Below are 17493 nucleotides of genomic sequence, written 5' to 3'. Positions count from 1 at the left end.
TTTTAATTCGGCGTTGTACTGTAAGACAGTAAAGCTGGCAAAGTGGCCGTGGCCTACTGTATTGTTAATTCAGTGGTGTACTTGTACAAGTGGCATTTTGCCGACATGAGTGAAAACCATGGCGTGAAAATAGAAAATCGAAGAAGAAGAGGTAGGAAGGCAAGCTCCATGATAAATTGGACACCTTAATTCTTAGTCGGCGTCCGCTTCTCATCATCTGGACACCTCAGATATTTGCTTAGAATATAGCATGCCTCAACTGTTCTGTTAAAATCCCAAGAAGAGACTCATTCATTGAAATATCTGCCTCCCCTGGTCGCCAGACGCGTGTCTGCAGATTGACAACATTACTCAGGTCGTTAGCTATGTGGTTCTGTGAGTCATCTGATCCGTCTGTTCTTACCAATCCGTGAGTACGGTCACGGTACCATAGCGGAGTGTTGGGGGTTTGGCGAAGTAGATGGTCTTGGATCGGGGGGCTGGAAGCAAAGCTACTCGGGGAGTGAGGAAAAATCGGTGATGTGCACCAGTCAGCCATGGGGCCTTAGGAAACCATGTTGCTGTCTTGAGAAAAGTCAAGCAAGTCCCCTGTTTCAAGTGGGTCGCCAGTGTCGCTATCCTCAGAAAGGATAATCAGGTCGGTAGAGTCGCTGTCTTCAGAAAGGGTAAATCAGCCGCTCGGGTTGCTATCAAGATAATCTGAGTCAAATTAAAGAATGCGCCAGTAGGTCTGGGCGGGGCAAAGGGAAGGGTGTTGTCATGAGGGGGGAGTGATTGGTCAGTGGGCGGGGCGTCGTCATCTCCCATTGCCAAGGTGCCGTGGTAGGCCTGGTTACATTGGACTCCATACTTTTGAGTTGATTGATGTGGACCCAACCAGTCTTGCCATTACGGCATGCTATCTTGTAAACAGAGGGGCTTACTTTGTCTGAAATGGTGTAGGGGCCTTCGAATTTAGGTGATAGGAAGGAGCTTGGGTTGGACAGCGAGATCATAACTTGCTGACCGACTGTATATTCTATGGGGTGGAGGTTTTGTCAAAGTAGGCTTTACTCTGCCTTTCCCTAGTGCCAAGCCGGACAGCATCAGCCAGTTGTGCTGTTTAATGTTCTCTGTAATCTGTTGCACTGCTTTTTCATGTGTGAGAGCAGTCATTGCAGGGTTGGCCAAATCAAGCCCTAACAAATACTCAATTCCTTTCATGGAACTCCCAGTCATAAGTGTGTGAGGGGTAAAGCCTGTGGAGCTTGGAATCGTGTTCCTAATGAACACAAAGGTGAAGGGAACTACTGTGTCCCAAGTAGTGTTGTTTTGCTGCACTGTCTTCCTGATCATCGATTTTAAAGTGCGATTAATGTGCTCGACTGTTCCACTAGATGGTAGGAGATGTAGAAATTCTGTTTGATCCCAAAGATAGCCATTACATTTTGCATTACCCTGCTGGTGAAGTTGGTCCCTTCATTTGAGCTAATGCTGCGTGGAAGACCCCAGCACGTGAAAATTTGATGGGTCAGGAATTTAGCTGTAGCTTATTTTTGTGTTTGTGCGGGTGGGAAAGGCTTCTACCCATTTAGTAAATGTATCCATGACAACCAGAACATATTTAAAACCTGAGAAAGGACGCACTGGCGCTGGAGGATGTGCAGAGGAGATTCACTCTGTTAATCCCAGAGTTGAGAGGGTTAGATTACGAGGAGAGGTTGACTAGACTGGGACTGTACTCGTTGGAATCTAGAAGGATGCAGGGGCGGGTGGGGTGGTGGGATCTTATAGAAACATATGAAATTATGAAGGGAATAGATAGGATAGATATGGGCATGTTGTTTCCACTGGCGGGTGAAAGCAGAACTAGGGGGCATAACCTCGAGATAAGGGGAAATAGATTTAGGACTGAGTTTAGGAGGAACGTCTTCACTCAAAGGGTTGAGAATCTATTGAATTCCCTGCCCAGTGAAGCAGTTGAGGCTCCTTCATTAAATGTCTTCAGGATAAATATAGATAGTTTTTTGAAGAATAAAGGAATAAAGGGTTATGGCGTTTGGGTGGAAAGTGGAGCTGAGTCCCACAAAAGATCAGCCATGATCTAATTGAATGGCGGAGCATGCTCGAAGGCCCAGAGGTACTGCTCCTGTTCCTAGTTCTTATGTTCTTATGAATCCCCTCTATTATAACCGAGTGCAGTTAATATGGCATCCTTCATTTTTTCTAGGGTCCCCCTCCTACATTTTGGGGCGCAGGTAGAGCTGACCATATGGATTGGCCAAGGCTCAAAACTATAAATTTAACCTCTTCCCTTTCATCTAAACTGTGCCAATTTTTTTCGTTGGTTAACCTCTTCAAAGAAGCAATGACGGGTCCACAGTGGGCTCAAATGTTATACTTTTGTTACACACGTCCCTTAACTGGGTTACCATGAGTGGGGTGGTGTAGGTAATAGCAGAACCTGCAGTATCCCCTATTCTTCTTTCTGGAGTGACCGGATTCATGGGTGCCGGGGCAGTTTCACTACTAACTGGTGTAGCCAACTGGGTTGGCCATGTCCCGATGACAAAATGGACACTTTGCAAAGAATGCAGGGAAAATGGACAATGCTGAGAAAGCAAGCAGGTGCAAGGTTGTCTGTTGATTGGCGCAGTAGCTCCCAGACAAGACCGGTACTGCAAAGCCATTACCATATTAATGAGCCATCTCCGGGGACAAAAGAGTAACATTTAGGTAAACGATGCTAAAGCAGACACCCTGGCAGCAGAGGAGACTATAACAAAGCAGACCAATGGCCACCGAGGACCCGCCCAGCAATCGAAACCAATGATCAAGAGACGGTCCAATTAATTGGGACCAAGTTAAAGGCTCGCCCAAAAGAGCGTGAAGCCCCCTTTGGGTATAAGAAGAAGCCCCCAAGAGTGAATCGCTCTCTTGGCCTTGGCTCTTAGTGATGAGAGACCTGCACCAGAACAGGTAAGTCCAAAGTCCAAAGTCAACGCACGCTATAAGATAGACGCTCGTAGCTACCATTTCATACCAGCTCGACAACAGCAGCCTCAGAACCGGACAACAGCCATTGTTGCTCTGACTGAGTGGGCGCCGGATGCTAAGTAGAGGCTTTACTAGTAGTGATATTTAGTTGGTAGAGTTTGTGCATGAGTATAATTAACTGTCTGTGTAAATAAATGATCATTGATTTTGAACTCACTAACTGCTGTATCGAGTCTTTGATCAGTATTCGGTTTTGAACCTTGTGGTGGTATCGAAAGATACCTGGCGACTCTTGAGCAAACGTAATTAGAATTAAGGAAGGTGACCATATTAACCGCCATAAACAGAGCCAATTAAAGAGAGCACACAACGAGCAACATTTACTGGTGTCATCTGACGAGATTCGACTTAGCAGTGGCTTAACCACTCTGAGAGAACCCAAATTTGAATTGAGAATCCAATGAGAAACAGAAAAACCACAAGCGTTTGAACAATACCGATCAAGCCTCTGAGATTTGGAAGTGTGTTAATGCATGCGTACTAACAGGGATATAAGATAAACCTGAGAGATTTTGTTGTGTAAAACTGTCGGGAGTTTTGTGGGCCGGAAAATAGCATAAGCCGTACCTGTGTTTACATCACGACTTTATCACCCCCTGTTCCAAATTTAGTAGAGAACCTAGATTGAGAAGATGGCAATGAAGGCAATGGAATGTCTTATGAACCCCCAGGAATTCGAGGTCGAAGCTACCAGTAGAGTAGGACAGTGTCCCGTATGGGAAGGTGAGATCAGAAAATATCTGAAAGGGAAAGGATGGCCCCTTTGGAATGAATTCTGCACCAATGACCAAACCGGTCCCCGGAGTATAGGACATACTTGGTGGGAGATCCTGTCAGAGATCCACAAGAAGAGCTTAGGGCAACCTCACAAGCCAATGGCAATCGTGTCCTGCTTGGCACAATTGCGAGGCACAGAGGAGGTCATTAGGATGCTCCATAGAGAGATTGAGGAGAGAGACAGAAATAGTGAGGTAGATGTGAGCGAAGTTGAGGAGGAGAATAAGGATTTAAGAGAGAGCAGTTTCACTACTCACTGGCGTTGGTGTGACCTGTGCAGTCGGGGCTGCTGGTGCAGCTGGTGCATTTATTACTGGGGTTGGTGGTAGTTGGTGGTGGTTGCTTTCGACTTTCTGATCTTATTCCATACATTTGAGCATTTTCCTGTAACTCCTCCCAATCATCCATCTCTTCTTCCTCTGTCCCTACTGTCCCGAAGGTACGCATAAATGCCTCTTGAACTGAAAGCAATGAATGTAATTTCCCTATTTCTCCCTGGCACTTGATGTGGTCAGCGGTAGTTTGCCTTTGCTCCTTAGTTGACTGGTGGAGTGCTCTTAAAGCTGCCTGTAGATTGGCACATTTAATCTCTAGCACATGTGTGTCCTGGTCGGCCTTGTTGTACTGGGTTTGGAAGCAGCTAAAATGGATTATACTGAACTAGTGGACACGTTTAACATCCACGATTTCCCTGTCCTTTGCGGCTAATTTCTCCAGGTGTTTCTCATAATTTTTCGTACTCTCCTCCTCCTTCTCCATTAACTGAAAGTGGAGCATCTCCAAGACCTCCTCAGTTCCTCTTAACTGAGCCAAGCAGCAAACTTCGGCCATTGGCTTTTTTTTTTTATAAATTTAGATTACCCAATTATTTTTTCCAATTAAGGGGCAATTTAGCGTGGCCAATCCACCTACTCTGCACATTTTTGGGTTGTGGGGGTGAAACCCACGCAGATACGGGGAGAACGTGCAAACTCCACACGGACAGTGACCCAGAGCCGGGATCGAACCTGGGACCTCAGCGCCGTGAGGCGGTTGTGCTAACCACTAGGCCACCGTGCTGCCCCGGCCATTGGCTTTTTAAACGTTGCCACATTCTACTTGTAAATCTTGCATAAATCATCCTACCAAGTTCGTCCTAACTTCCCTGGACCTGACTCGGTGTTCATACAAAAAGTTGCCCACAGGAGCCATCATTTCCACTTTATGTATTTCCGCAGTACATCCTCCCATACGGAACACTTCTCTGACATGTCGACTACCTCTACTTCAGTTTGCTGTGGATTCATCTTCTTCGCTAACAATTGCGCTGCCATTTCCTCACAATTTAATTTGGAAAAAGGAGATAGGCAGTCAACTGAACAACGGGTATGGCTTATGGCTTTGTTCCAGTTCAGACTTCCTCTGGATTTGCGAGCACAGCTTCAGAGTTTACACCATCCTTCCCTGTTAGTTTAGAAAGCAGTTAGTACACACTTCTGAAATTCGGGAACTCGCACTTGTGGTTCATTTTTTCCCATTACCAATTTAATCAATGTTGTGGGATCTTCTGGAGTAACAAAGCCACTTCTAGTCAAGTCAACAATTTGTTGACTTCTATCTTTATTACTATTAATAACCACAATATGTGAATGAGTTCCATGTATTCGACAAATGACCCCACAAGTATTTTAGTACAATTATAGTTTATTATCAAACATCAGATTGGTTCTATACCTGATAACTTACAAGCTACTACATATTGGATTATATCGAGCAGTTTAAATTACCTTTATTTAACTTTCAAGTGACCGGCTCTGTGCAGGTTAGATAAGGCCTTTATCTGGTTCCCTGTGTTTGGCGGCTGAAAGTTGTCTGGTTCATCTAGGTTGAGGTCCGTCCTTCAGGTGAACATTGCGGGTCCTTGAACTTGGATGGTCGGTATGCTGAAGTTGGTAGATAGAAGCCAGTCCCAAGGGAAGCAGAGCATTGGCCACACAGTTCTTATCCTGCGATCTTTCACACTCTTTTGGGTGGTCCCAGGTAGGGATCCAATGGATCGATAGGATTTCAATCACCCTAATTGGTTCTGGCCAATTAGGGGTGGGTACCTCGATGGCTGGGCGGGTACTAGTTGTTATTGTCCAAGGCGCGTAAGCATTCGCAAATAAAGTGAATGGGCACCCCGAGTCTGCTACTAATATTATGTTTGAGTCTGAGGCCCATTGTCCTGGGGAGATCAGCAGGTGACCTCCAGTACGTGTGAGTTTCTGTATAGGTCTGGGTTGTTGTTTGCAAATACACACAAGTGTTGCTTGTCTGTGCCCTAACCTGGCCACAATTCCCATCATCCTTTGTGGGTGGCCATTTTACATGGCCACAGACCTCCCTCCAATACACCTCCCGTTTCACACAGGAGCAAAGAATCTGAAAGTGGCTTGCAGGATTCCTCCCACTGTGTTCACACACATTTAGGGCAGCACGGTAGCGCAAGTGGATAGCACTGTGGCTTCACAGCGCCTGGGTCCCAGGTTCGATTCCCTGCTGGGTCACTGTCTGTGCAGAGTCTGCACATTCTCACGGTGTCTGCGTGGGTTTCCTCCAGGTGCTCAACTTTCCTCCCACATCCACAGTCCAAAAACGTGCAGGTTAGGTGGAGTGGCCATGATAAATTGCCCTTAGTGACCAAAAAGTTCAGGAGGGGTTATTGGGTTAATGGGATAGGGTGGAAATAAGGGCTTAAGTGGATGGGTGCAGCCTCGATGGGCCGAATGACCTCCCTCTGCACTGTATGTTCTATGTTCTATGTAACCTCCACCCCCTCAAAGAGTCAGACCATCCACGCCCTCATGAGGAGCACCTGTATATCACCTTCAATTGTATCAGCCCCAATCTCCCACACGAGTTTGATGTGTTTGTCCTCTGGAGCACTTCACACCACAGCACATCCTCCATACCCTCCCCCAACTCTTCCTCTCACTTCGCTTTATTCCCCTCCAATGATATATTGTCCTCCCCCAGAATCCCTCATAAATCACCTACACCACCCCCTTCTCCATTCCCCCTGTCGCCAACACCTCTTCCAACAATGCTATCAGGAAGCTCTGAACCTCCTTCCTGGCAAAATCCCGGACCTGCACATATCTAAATACCTGCATCTGCCCCAGTCCATATTTCTGCCCCAAATCTTCCAGCTTCATAATACAGCCCCCCCCAGAAACAAATCCTTTAATGCCCTAACTCCCATCTCCTCCCATCTAGGCAATCTCCCAACTCACTTCCCTGGCTTAAACCTACGGGTTCCCTAATCGGCATCTCTCTTGATCCCGCCGATAACTCAAAGAACTGCTTCACCTGCCTCCAGACCCTGTCTGCCGTCTTCTCTGCAGAAGTACTTTCGTACTCCTAGCCACCTGTCATCCAGAAATAAGCAAGGTAATCATCTTCTCCACCTCCTTAAAAGATGCATTTGGTCAAAAGATAGGCAGACACTGTACTGCAAAGTACTGTACACACCCCTGTCAGCATCAACGGGGCCGAGGTGGAGATGGTTAGCAGTTTCAAATTCCTTGGGGTGCACGTCACCAAAAATTTGTCCTGGTCCACGCACGTCGACGCTATCAGCAAGAAAGCACAACAGCGCCTGTATTTCCTCAGGAAACTAAGGAAATTCGGCATGTCCACCTTAACCCTTACCAACATTTACAGATGCACCATAAAAAGCATCCGATCGGGCTGCATCACAGTCTGGTATGGCAACTGCTCGGCCCAGGAACGCAATGAACTTCAGAGAGTCGTGAATACCACCCAGTCCATCACATGAACCTGCCTCCCATCCATGGACTCCATCTACACCTCCCGCTGCTGGGGGAAAGCGGGCAGCATAATCAAGGATCCCTCCCACCCGGCTTACTCACTTTTCCAACTTCTTCCATCAGGCAGGAGATACAGAAGTCTGAGAACACTCATGAACAGACTCAAAAGCAGCTTCTTCCCCACTGTCACCAGACTCCTAAATGACCCTCTTATTGACTGACCTCATTAACACTACACCCTGTATGCTCCATCCAATGCCAATGCTATGTAGTTACATTGTATATCTTGTGTTGGCCTATTATGTATTTCCTTGTATTTTCTTGAATTTTGTTTAATTCCCTTTTCTTCCCATGTACTGAATGATCTGTTGAGCTGCTCGCAGAAAAATACTTTTCACTGTACCTCAGTACACGTGACAATAAACAAATCCAATCCAATCCAATCCACTGAAATATCAACAAATAACGCGGAAACAAATTAATTTTAATCACCTGCATCCAACTTGCCAGCGACAGAGAAGACCATTCCATCTTCCCATGTCCGCGTTCACCTTCCCTACCAAACTAGGAAAATTGTACCTACGGAGCCCCCCCCCCCCCCCCCCAGACCCGCCCCACATCCACCACCAGATATCTAAAGTGGGTCGTCGCCCGACGGAATAGCAGCCCCCTTCACTCCTGCCCCCAACCGGCTTGGACACCCCAAAGTATTCATTCTTGACCAAATTTAACTTGTACCACGAAAAGGACACAAATGCTCGGAGCAGCTCCAGTCTGCACCGATATAGAACAGTACAGCACAGAACAGGCCCTTCGGCCCTCAATGTTGTGCCGAACAATGATCACCCTACTCAAACCCACGTATCCACCCTATACCTGTAACCCAACAATCCCCCCATTAACCTTACACTACGGGCAATTTAGCATGGCCAATCCACCTAACCCGCACATCTTTGGACTGTGGGAGGAAACCGGAGCACCCGGAGGAAACCCACGCACACACGGGGAGGACGTGCAGACTCCACACAGACAGTGACCCAGCCGGGAATCGAACCTGGGACCCTGGAGCTGTGAAGCATTGATGCTAACCACCATGCTACCGTGAGGCCCCAAACGTATCGACGTAGTCGGCTCTGACACGGACAATAATAAATCATCCGCGCATAAAGACACCCTATGTTTCATCCCCTCCCCCCTCTGCACTATTCCATTTCACACACCCAAACTCGATGCGATGGCCAAAGGCTCAATCTCTGGTGTAAATAACAGAAGGGAGAGAAATGCAGAGAAAAATATCCCAAACTCATGTTATTTGGACGGGCACTCGCCTTAAGCTAAACAAACCGTACCCACTCCACAAATCGTGGTCCAATCCCAAACCACTGTAACACCGCTCTCATGTGAAAGTACCGTTAAGAAATGGGTGTTTAAGAAATGTACCTTTAAGAAATTGGTGTTTGTCAGTGATGTCAGAGTGTGGGTGGAGCTGGGATGTCTGTCAGCTTTTTATTTTCATTTTAGGCTGTTTGCTGCAGGGTGTGTTTTAGTTTCGTTTTCAGTGCTGGAGCTGAAGTCAGACCAAGCAGGTGTACTGCTGTTCTCTCTGCCATCAAAATACTATCTCTTGATCATTTGGTGAATTTAGAATTATAAATATTCTCAGTAGTGAATGTAAACCTAATGTGCTTCTGTTAAAATGTGTTTCTTTTGTCCTCTGGATGTTGTTTGGGAAGATATTAAGGGTTACATAGTTTTGTATTCTTTGGGGGTTGTATTTGAATTAATGGTTGCAAAGATGTTCACTGTATGTTTTAAAAGGTTGACTTTAGTTCATAGAATAAACATTGTTTTGCTTGAAAAAATATTTTTCCATTTCTGCTGTACTACTCCCGTAGAGTGCGCCATGTGCTCCCCATACCAAAATCTATTAAAAGTTGTGGGTCAGGTGAATTCCATGATACACTTTGGGGTTCTCTAAACCCTGGCCCATAACACCGCCATTAAATACCCGATCAAATGCCTCCAGTGCAACCACCACCTCTCTCTTTCTCCCCTCTGCTGGTGCTATAACCACATTCAAAACCCTCCTCAAATTCGAAAATGGCCTCCGTTTCACGAACCCCATCTGGTCCTCCTCTATCACCTTCTGGGGGCACTCCTCCAAACTAACTGCCAACTCCTTCACCAATATCTTTGCATCCACATTCATTAGCGTTATAGGCCTGTACGACTCACACCGTGTCGGATCTTTAGCGTTCTTTAGCAGCAAGGAGCCTGTCTCAAAGCCTGTGTCAGTACCCCCTTCCCATTGCCTCTCAAAATAAGGTGTCTCCCATTTGAGACAGAGACGAGGAATAATTTATGGTCACGGAGAATGAGTAACCTTTAAAATCCGCTGGATCATTGTGTGCATTCAAGGCAGAGTGACACAGATTTTTGATCTACAGGAGCATCAATAGCAATGGGAGGCAGGCAGGAAAGTAGAATTAAGGCGATAAAATAAAACCTTATTGAATGTTGGAGCAGGTTCAGGTGTCAACCTGCCTCCGCCTGCTGCTATTTCTTATGTTGTTGAGCCCTTTGTTCCTCCAGTCAATTAGATCATCGCTGATCTGAAACTTTGTTAGATGCTCCAATTAACCTTACTAACGTTGCCTCACAAAAATCCAGCACACTCATTTAAATGAAAGAAATTGACCTACGCACTGTAGCACAATGGTCAGCACTGTTGCTTCACAGCGCCAGTGTTCTAGGTTCGATTCCCGTCTTGGGTCACTGTCTGTGTGGAGTCGGTATGTTCTCCCTGTGTCTGCGTGGGTTTCCCGGGTGCTCCGGTTTCCGCCTAAAAGACGTGCTTGTTAGGCGAATTGGACACACTGAGAGTGTGGTGACAAGGGGATTTTCACAGTAACTTCATTGCAGTGTTAACGCAAGCCTACGTGTGACAATAACCATTATTATTATCTTCAATGGCGTTTTGGGTGAAGTGTGTTCTGGATTTCCCACTTCGCTTTGGGCCACTAAGTGTTTTAGAGCAGCACCCTTGTATGGCAAAGATTTAATTGGGACCACTTTAGTCCCAAGAGCTTGGGAAATTCCTTCTTGAAATTACAGAACGTTTTGGCCTCAACTACTTTCTGTAGTAGTGAATTCCAGAGGTTCACCAGAAGAAATTTCTCCTCACCTCAGAATGATAGAATCATAGAATTTAGAGTGCAAAAGGGGGCCATTCGGCCCAACGTGTCTGCATCAGCCCTTGGAAAGAGCACCTTACTTAAGTTCCTAAAATGTTTACTCCTTATCCTCAAACTATGACCCCTAGTTCTGGTCTCCCTCACCAATGGGAACATTCTTTCTGAATTAACCCTGTCTAATCCTGTTAGAATTGAATACGTTTCTATGAGACCCCTCTCACTTTCTAAACTCCAATGAATATAATCCTTCCCGGCTTAGTCTCTCCTCATATGACAGTCCCGCCACCCCAGGAATCGGCCTGGGAAACCTTCGCTGCACTCCCTCCACAGCAAGAACATCCTTCCTCAGATGATGACACCTTAACTGCACAAGATACTCCAGGTGTGACCTCATCAATGACCTATACAATTGCAGTAAAACATCTCTATTCCTATACTCAAACCCTCTTGCTCTGAAGGGTCTTTACTTCTTTACTGCCTGCTGTACCTGAGCACATACTTTCAGCGACAAGGACATCAAGGGCTCGCTGTGTATCCATCTCTCTCAATGTACACCCATTCAAATAACAAACTGCCTTCCTATTTTTGTTACCAAAGTGGATAACTTCACATTTATCCACGTTATACTGCAACTGTCATGCATTTGCCCACTCACTCAGCCTGCACAAATCACGCCGAAGAATCTCTGCATCCTCCTCACAGTTTATCCTCCCACCCAAATTTGTACCATCGGCAAATTTGGAAATACTACATTTAGTTACCTCATACAAATCATCAATGTATAACGTGAACAGTCGGAGTCCAAGCACAGATCCCTGTGGTACCACACTAGTCACTACCTGTCAATCAGAAAAAAGACCCATTTATTCAAACCGTTTGCTGCTTGTCTGCAAACCAGCTTTAGATACATCTCAAGACACTACCGTAATCCCATTCACTTAAGCGTTACATGGTAATCTGCTCTGTGAGACCTTGTCGAAATCCTTCTGAAAGTCTAAATAAACCACATCCACAGGTTCTCCCTGGTCAACTCTACTAGTCTTCAAAGAATTCTTCTAGATTTGTCAAGTGTGATTTTTGGCTTTGTAAATTCATGCTGACTTTGTCTGATTAGACCACTGGTTTCCAAATACTGTGCTGTGAAATCCTTAATAATGGTCCAGAGCAACTTACCTACCATTGTCATTATACTCACTGGCCTACAGTTCCCTGTTTTCTCTCTACCTCCCGTTTTGAATAGTGGGGTTATGTTATCCACCCTCCAATCTGTTGGAACCATTCTAGTGTTCAAAGAATTTTGGAAAATGACCACCAATGGGTCCACTATTTCTAGGGCCACTTCCTTACGTACCCTGGGAAGAAGATTGTCAGGCCTGGAGATATGTCTGCCTTCAATCCTATTAGTTTCCCCAAAACCATTTATTTACTAATACTAATTTCCTTCATCTCCTCACTGAGAAGATGAAGATTTCTCAGAACCTCTGGTATATTATTCATGTTTTCCTTTGTGAAGACAGAAGCAAAGTACGTATTTAGTTCTGCTGCCATTTCTTCGTTCCCTGTTATGAAATCCCCGTTTTTGACTGTAAGGGGCCTACATTAGTTCATATTAATCTTTTTATCTTTACATTGCTATAGAAACTTTGACAGTCAGTTTTTATGTTCTCTGCTAATTTACTTTTATGTTGTATTTTCCCCTTCTTAATCTTTATTGGTCTGTCTTTGCGGAATTTTAAACTATTTCCAATCCTCAGGTCTCTTGTTTTTTTGTTGTGAATTTGTACGTCTCTGCTTTAAATCTAATACTATATCTAATTTACCTTATAAGCCATGGTTTGGCCACAGTTCCCTTTCTACTCTTGTGCCAGATAGGAACAAATAACTTTTGGAGAGCACCTATATGTTCCTTCAATGTCTGCCATTGCCTGGCCACTGTCCTTCCTTTCAGTAATGTTACCCGGTCCATCATAGCCAACTCATACCTCATGCCATCGTAGTTACCTTTATTAAGCCTTCAGGTCACTCGTCCCAGAATCAACTAAGTCACTATCTACCTTGATAAATAATTCTATTGTATTGTAGTCACTCATCCCCAAGGCTTCTCTCACAACTAGATTACCAACGAATCTTTTCTCATTACACAACACCCTGTCAAGGATGGCCTGTTACTTTGTTGGTCACTTTTCATACTGGTTCAGAAAACTATCCCGTATACACTCCAAAAATTCCTCATCTATTGTACAATGATAAATTTGACTCACCCAATCTATATGCAGATTAAAGTCCCCCATAATCACATATGTTCCTTTATCACATGCATCTCTGATTTCCTGTCCAATGCTATTCTCAACAATGTGTTCATCGGGGCAGCACGGTGGCACAGTGGTTAGCACTGCTGTCTCACGGCGCTGTGGTCTCAGGTTTGATCCCGGCTCTGGGTCACTGTCCGTGTGGAGTTTGCACATTCTCCCTGTGTTTGCGTGGTTTCGCCCCCACAACACAAAGATGTGCAGGGTAGGTGGATTGGCCACGCTAAATTGCCCCTTAATTGTAAAAATGAATTGGGTACACTAAATTATTTTTAAAAAACAATGTGTTCATCGCATTTCATGTCTTAATAGTAGTGGGTGAAATGTACAAAATGCTGCTTTCTCGCTGTTAGTTTCCTCGCACAAGATGATGAATGTGATTAGTTAATTCACTTTCTCCCAGATATTGACGTGTTCCTTTAACTCATTCTTTCCTCTCAATTTTAAGATAATTAGATTGAAGTATTTGACATCTGGTAAAATGTAGATGAACAACTGTGAACCATCAAGACTGCCATATGCATCAAAGCAGCGTTTAACGTTTATGGGATCAAGCATCTCCAGCAAGATTGAGGTCAACGGGAAACATCGGGAACTCTCATCTGATTGGAGTCATACCTGGCACAAGAGAAGATGGTTGTGGTTGTGGGGTGGTAATCATCCGACGTCTGGGACATCACTGCAGGTGCTCCTCAGAGGAATCTCCAACTGCTTCATTAATGACATTCCTTCCATCATAAGGTCAGAAGTGGGATAATTTGCTGATGATTGCATATGTTCAGCGCCATTTACGGCTCTTCAGGCATTGAAGCAATCGAGTGCAAATGCAGCAAGACCAGGGCAATACCCAGGCTTGGGCTGACAAGTGGCAAGTTACATTCGCGCCAAAAGTGTCAGGAGTTAAGAATATTGTATAAAGTAAATATTTAAGAATTAGATTAAATAAAAATTAAAGAAACTTGGATAAAATAAAGTTTGACGAATGGGTTGAAAGAGGAATTGATAAGAGCACAGGTATTTGGATTGGATTTGATTTGTCAATTAGATTAGCAGCAGGATAAACAGGTATTTACTTAAGTGAAGTGGGGAACAATGGAGTGTAGAATTTCAGGTGTTAAAATTGCGGAAGAGATGTGTTTACAGAGGAGTATTAGAATGCAATTCACACTTCTATGCTAAAACCCCAACTTCTAAGGCTTAGGTAGAAGGAGATCAAAGGGGAAATATGGTATATCAGTAACCTGTATCTCTGCTCACATGAGAGGATAGGGAAGGAGGAGAGAAACAGCTGCTAAACAATTACGACCATAGGCAAGACCAGCTGGAAAGAAAAACTCTCCAAAAACAGAATTCTATGCTAGATGCTGCTAATTGAAAATCTCAAAGAAGAAACGCACTGAACGTAAGGGTCCCTGAATTTAATGATAACTCCTGCATGCTAAGTGGTTGCACAATTTAGTTCATAGACCTATACTTTGTCGCATGCTGGTTTGGGACCAGGGAGATCGTTCAGAATTCAAGAACATATATTGATGGGGACGGGGTTAATTTCAGTGTGTGTGTGTACAGCTATTATTGTAGTGCAGTGTACGTTAGTTTTTTTTAAAATTTAGAGTACCCAATTCATTTTTTCCAATTAAGGGGCAATTTAGCGTAGCCAATCCACCTACCCTGCACATCTTTGGGTGAGGGGGTGAAACCCACGCTTACACTGGTGTGCATGATCTTCCTCACATTACATCAAATTGAAAAAGTACGCTGTTAAGAAACGGCCTTCCAAGTTGTCCTTGGGGTTTTGGGATATCCTCGCGTCTAACATCTGCGGGGTTCTTAACACAAGCAAAGTCTTCCTGTCACTTCCTGACATTCAGGGAGCTTGTGACCATTCAGGCCTCAACAGCTCGCTTGATTGATGCCCATCCAGAAATATTCATTCCCTCCACCATCTCTGCACTTTGCAGCAGTGTGTACCATCTGCAAGATTCTCTGTAAGAACTCACACAGATTCCTTAGACAGCGCCTTCCAAATACACGAGTGCTAAAATCTACAAGGACAAGAGCAGCAGGCCGAAGGGAACTGCACCACCCAAAAACTCTCCTGAGAACTAGTCACCATCTAGACTTGGAAATCTACCGCTATTCTATATTGCCCCTGCGTGAAAATCCTTGAAAGCCCTCCCAAAAAGAATTATGAGTGTACCTACTGCTCACCACCACTTTGTCAAGGGCAGATAGGTATAAACAAAAAATACTGACCGAATTAGCGGAGCCCACATATAATGCATGAATAAAGCCAACTTATTACAAACAAGATGTGTTGCATATCCTCAATGAGGAGGGAAATTGTAGGGTGTGCAGCTGGTGCTGTGCACACGGACATTCATAAAATGATTGATAATTTAGGAGGTAATGGACTTGTTAACGAAATTAAAACCGCATGGGATTAAAGGGCCATTTGCTGCTTGGAAACAACCCCGGGTAGGGATTGGTGAGTCGTAGTGAATGGCATTTTCTGACTGAAGGTAATTGTGCACTGGTGTCTCCAGAATTCCGTTGTGACCAGCACATTTCTTAATCGTTATCAAGGACGTAGTTGTGGATACATGGTATGATGTCAAAGTTTTTAGATGGCACGGAATTCAAAATCGCAGTAAGCAATGAGTAAGATTGTAACGGACTTCAGGTGGACACAGACACTCCGTCAAAATGGACAACACCATCCTCAACAACTCAACAACCCCTGTTTCATACAATAATTGAGAAACTCTTATGGAGATAAAAAAAGATCAGTAAAAGTTATTATGGTCCTGGACGAGACCCCCAGTTGCTAGGATACCCGCCAGACACCGCAATATTTTATTTGATTTGTAACACTGTGAGGAAAAGATACTACGCTCCAGGAGTGATTCAATGCACAGAAAGAGATATGATACATTAAAATAAGATTTATTACTAGCAGAGATTTAAGAGTTTCTAGAAACTTTTAACAAGGAAAAGATTAATCAATGTCACAAACTTGCCACCCCCACACTGATTCTGTATACACCTCACAAAGCCACAGGAAGGCAGACAGCATTATCAGAGCCCCTCCCGCCCAGGCATTGCCCTCTTCCAGACCCTTCCATCACATAGAAGGTACAGAAGTCTGAAGACTCGCACATCCAGACATAGGGACAGCTTCTTCCCCACAGCTACAATACTCCTCAACGACTCCCTCTCGGACTGATCTCTTCCCTGTAAGAACACTATTCACGACGCCCTATACTGCTCTTTCTCAGGTATTTGCTTTGTTTCCCTTGTTCCGCACTGTAACCAATCACTGTTTTGTCGATGTACCATTTGTCAATGATCTCTGTTGGTTATTCTTGTGTCTACTGTGTACATTCCTCGGCCGCAGAAAAATATGTTTCACTGTACTTCGGTACATGTGACGATAAATCAAATCAACTCAAATCATCTAGAGAGTGTGCCTGGGTATTAAAAATAGGAAACAACTAAATTGTGAAAGCACTGAACAGGTATTTAGCGTCTGTCTTCAACATAAAAACTGAAAACAACATCCCAGAAATACCTATACTATAGTGGTGAATAACGAGGAACCTAAAACAATTAAAAGAACCAGGCAGACTTCCGGTTGCGGCTATGACCAGCTAAGTCGCACACTTGGAAGCTCCTGCGACAAAGGTGTTTTCGGGCCAGCTGGAGGGCCCCAAAGGTGCAGTAAAGACGAATCCCGGTGGGGGAAGGTCCCCTGAGGAGAACTAGACCGATTTAATGGTCGGTACCCGGAGTGGAGCGGCAAGAAAAACGGCAGCAGCTCCCCAAAAAAAGCGGGGGAAGAAAATCAAAATGGCGGCCGGCGGCGCACCGGAGGACTGGAGGAAATGGGTGGAGGAGCAGCAGGCCGCTCTCCTCCGTTTTTTCACGGAGCTGAAAGTGGAGCTCTTAGAGTCCATGAACGCGACGACCACCAGGTTGGTGGGAGCCCCAGGCGACCCAAGAGGCGTCGATCAGAGAGCTGCAGCAGGAGATGACCGCGAGGGAGGAGGAGGCCACAGTCATCGGGGCAAAGGTGGAGGTGCACGAGGCACTCCACATGAAGTGGCAGAGCCGCTTCGAGGAGCTGGACACTCGGATGAGGAGGAAAAATTTGAGGATCCTGGGCCTGGAAGAAGGCCTGGAGGGGTCGGATCTCCCGAGATATGTGGCGGAGATGCTGAGCTCCCTGATGGGGGAAGGGGCCGGTCCGGCGCCCCTGGAACTGGAAGAGGCATACCGGGTCATGGCCAGGAGGCCTAGGGCAAACGAGCCCCCGAGGGCGGTGCTGGTGCGGTTCCAGCGGCTAAGTGATCGAGAGAAAGTCCTGAGGTGGGCAAAAAGGGAGAA

At 45.3% G+C, this 17493-nt stretch overlaps 1 protein-coding gene across 1 annotated transcript in view; it reads right to left on the bottom strand.

The window, feature by feature from the left end:
• Positions 1–4062: 4062 nt before the first annotated feature.
• LOC119964608 (basic proline-rich protein-like) overlaps positions 4063–17493 on the bottom strand; it is a gene marked incomplete at its 5' end in the record, with an annotated part of 67159 nt that continues 53728 nt past the window's right edge. The window contains 2 exons of the mRNA XM_038794752.1: positions 4063–4437; positions 11560–11637. Coding sequence (XP_038650680.1) covers positions 4063–4437; positions 11560–11637 — 453 coding nt within the window. The remainder of the gene's footprint in view (positions 4438–11559; positions 11638–17493) is intronic.

The sequence above is a fragment of the Scyliorhinus canicula genome, chromosome 1, assembly GCF_902713615.1.
Source record: "Scyliorhinus canicula chromosome 1, sScyCan1.1, whole genome shotgun sequence".
In the NCBI taxonomy this organism is placed as follows: domain Eukaryota; kingdom Metazoa; phylum Chordata; class Chondrichthyes; order Carcharhiniformes; family Scyliorhinidae; genus Scyliorhinus; species Scyliorhinus canicula.
This window is presented reverse-complemented; position numbering and strand designations above follow the sequence as displayed.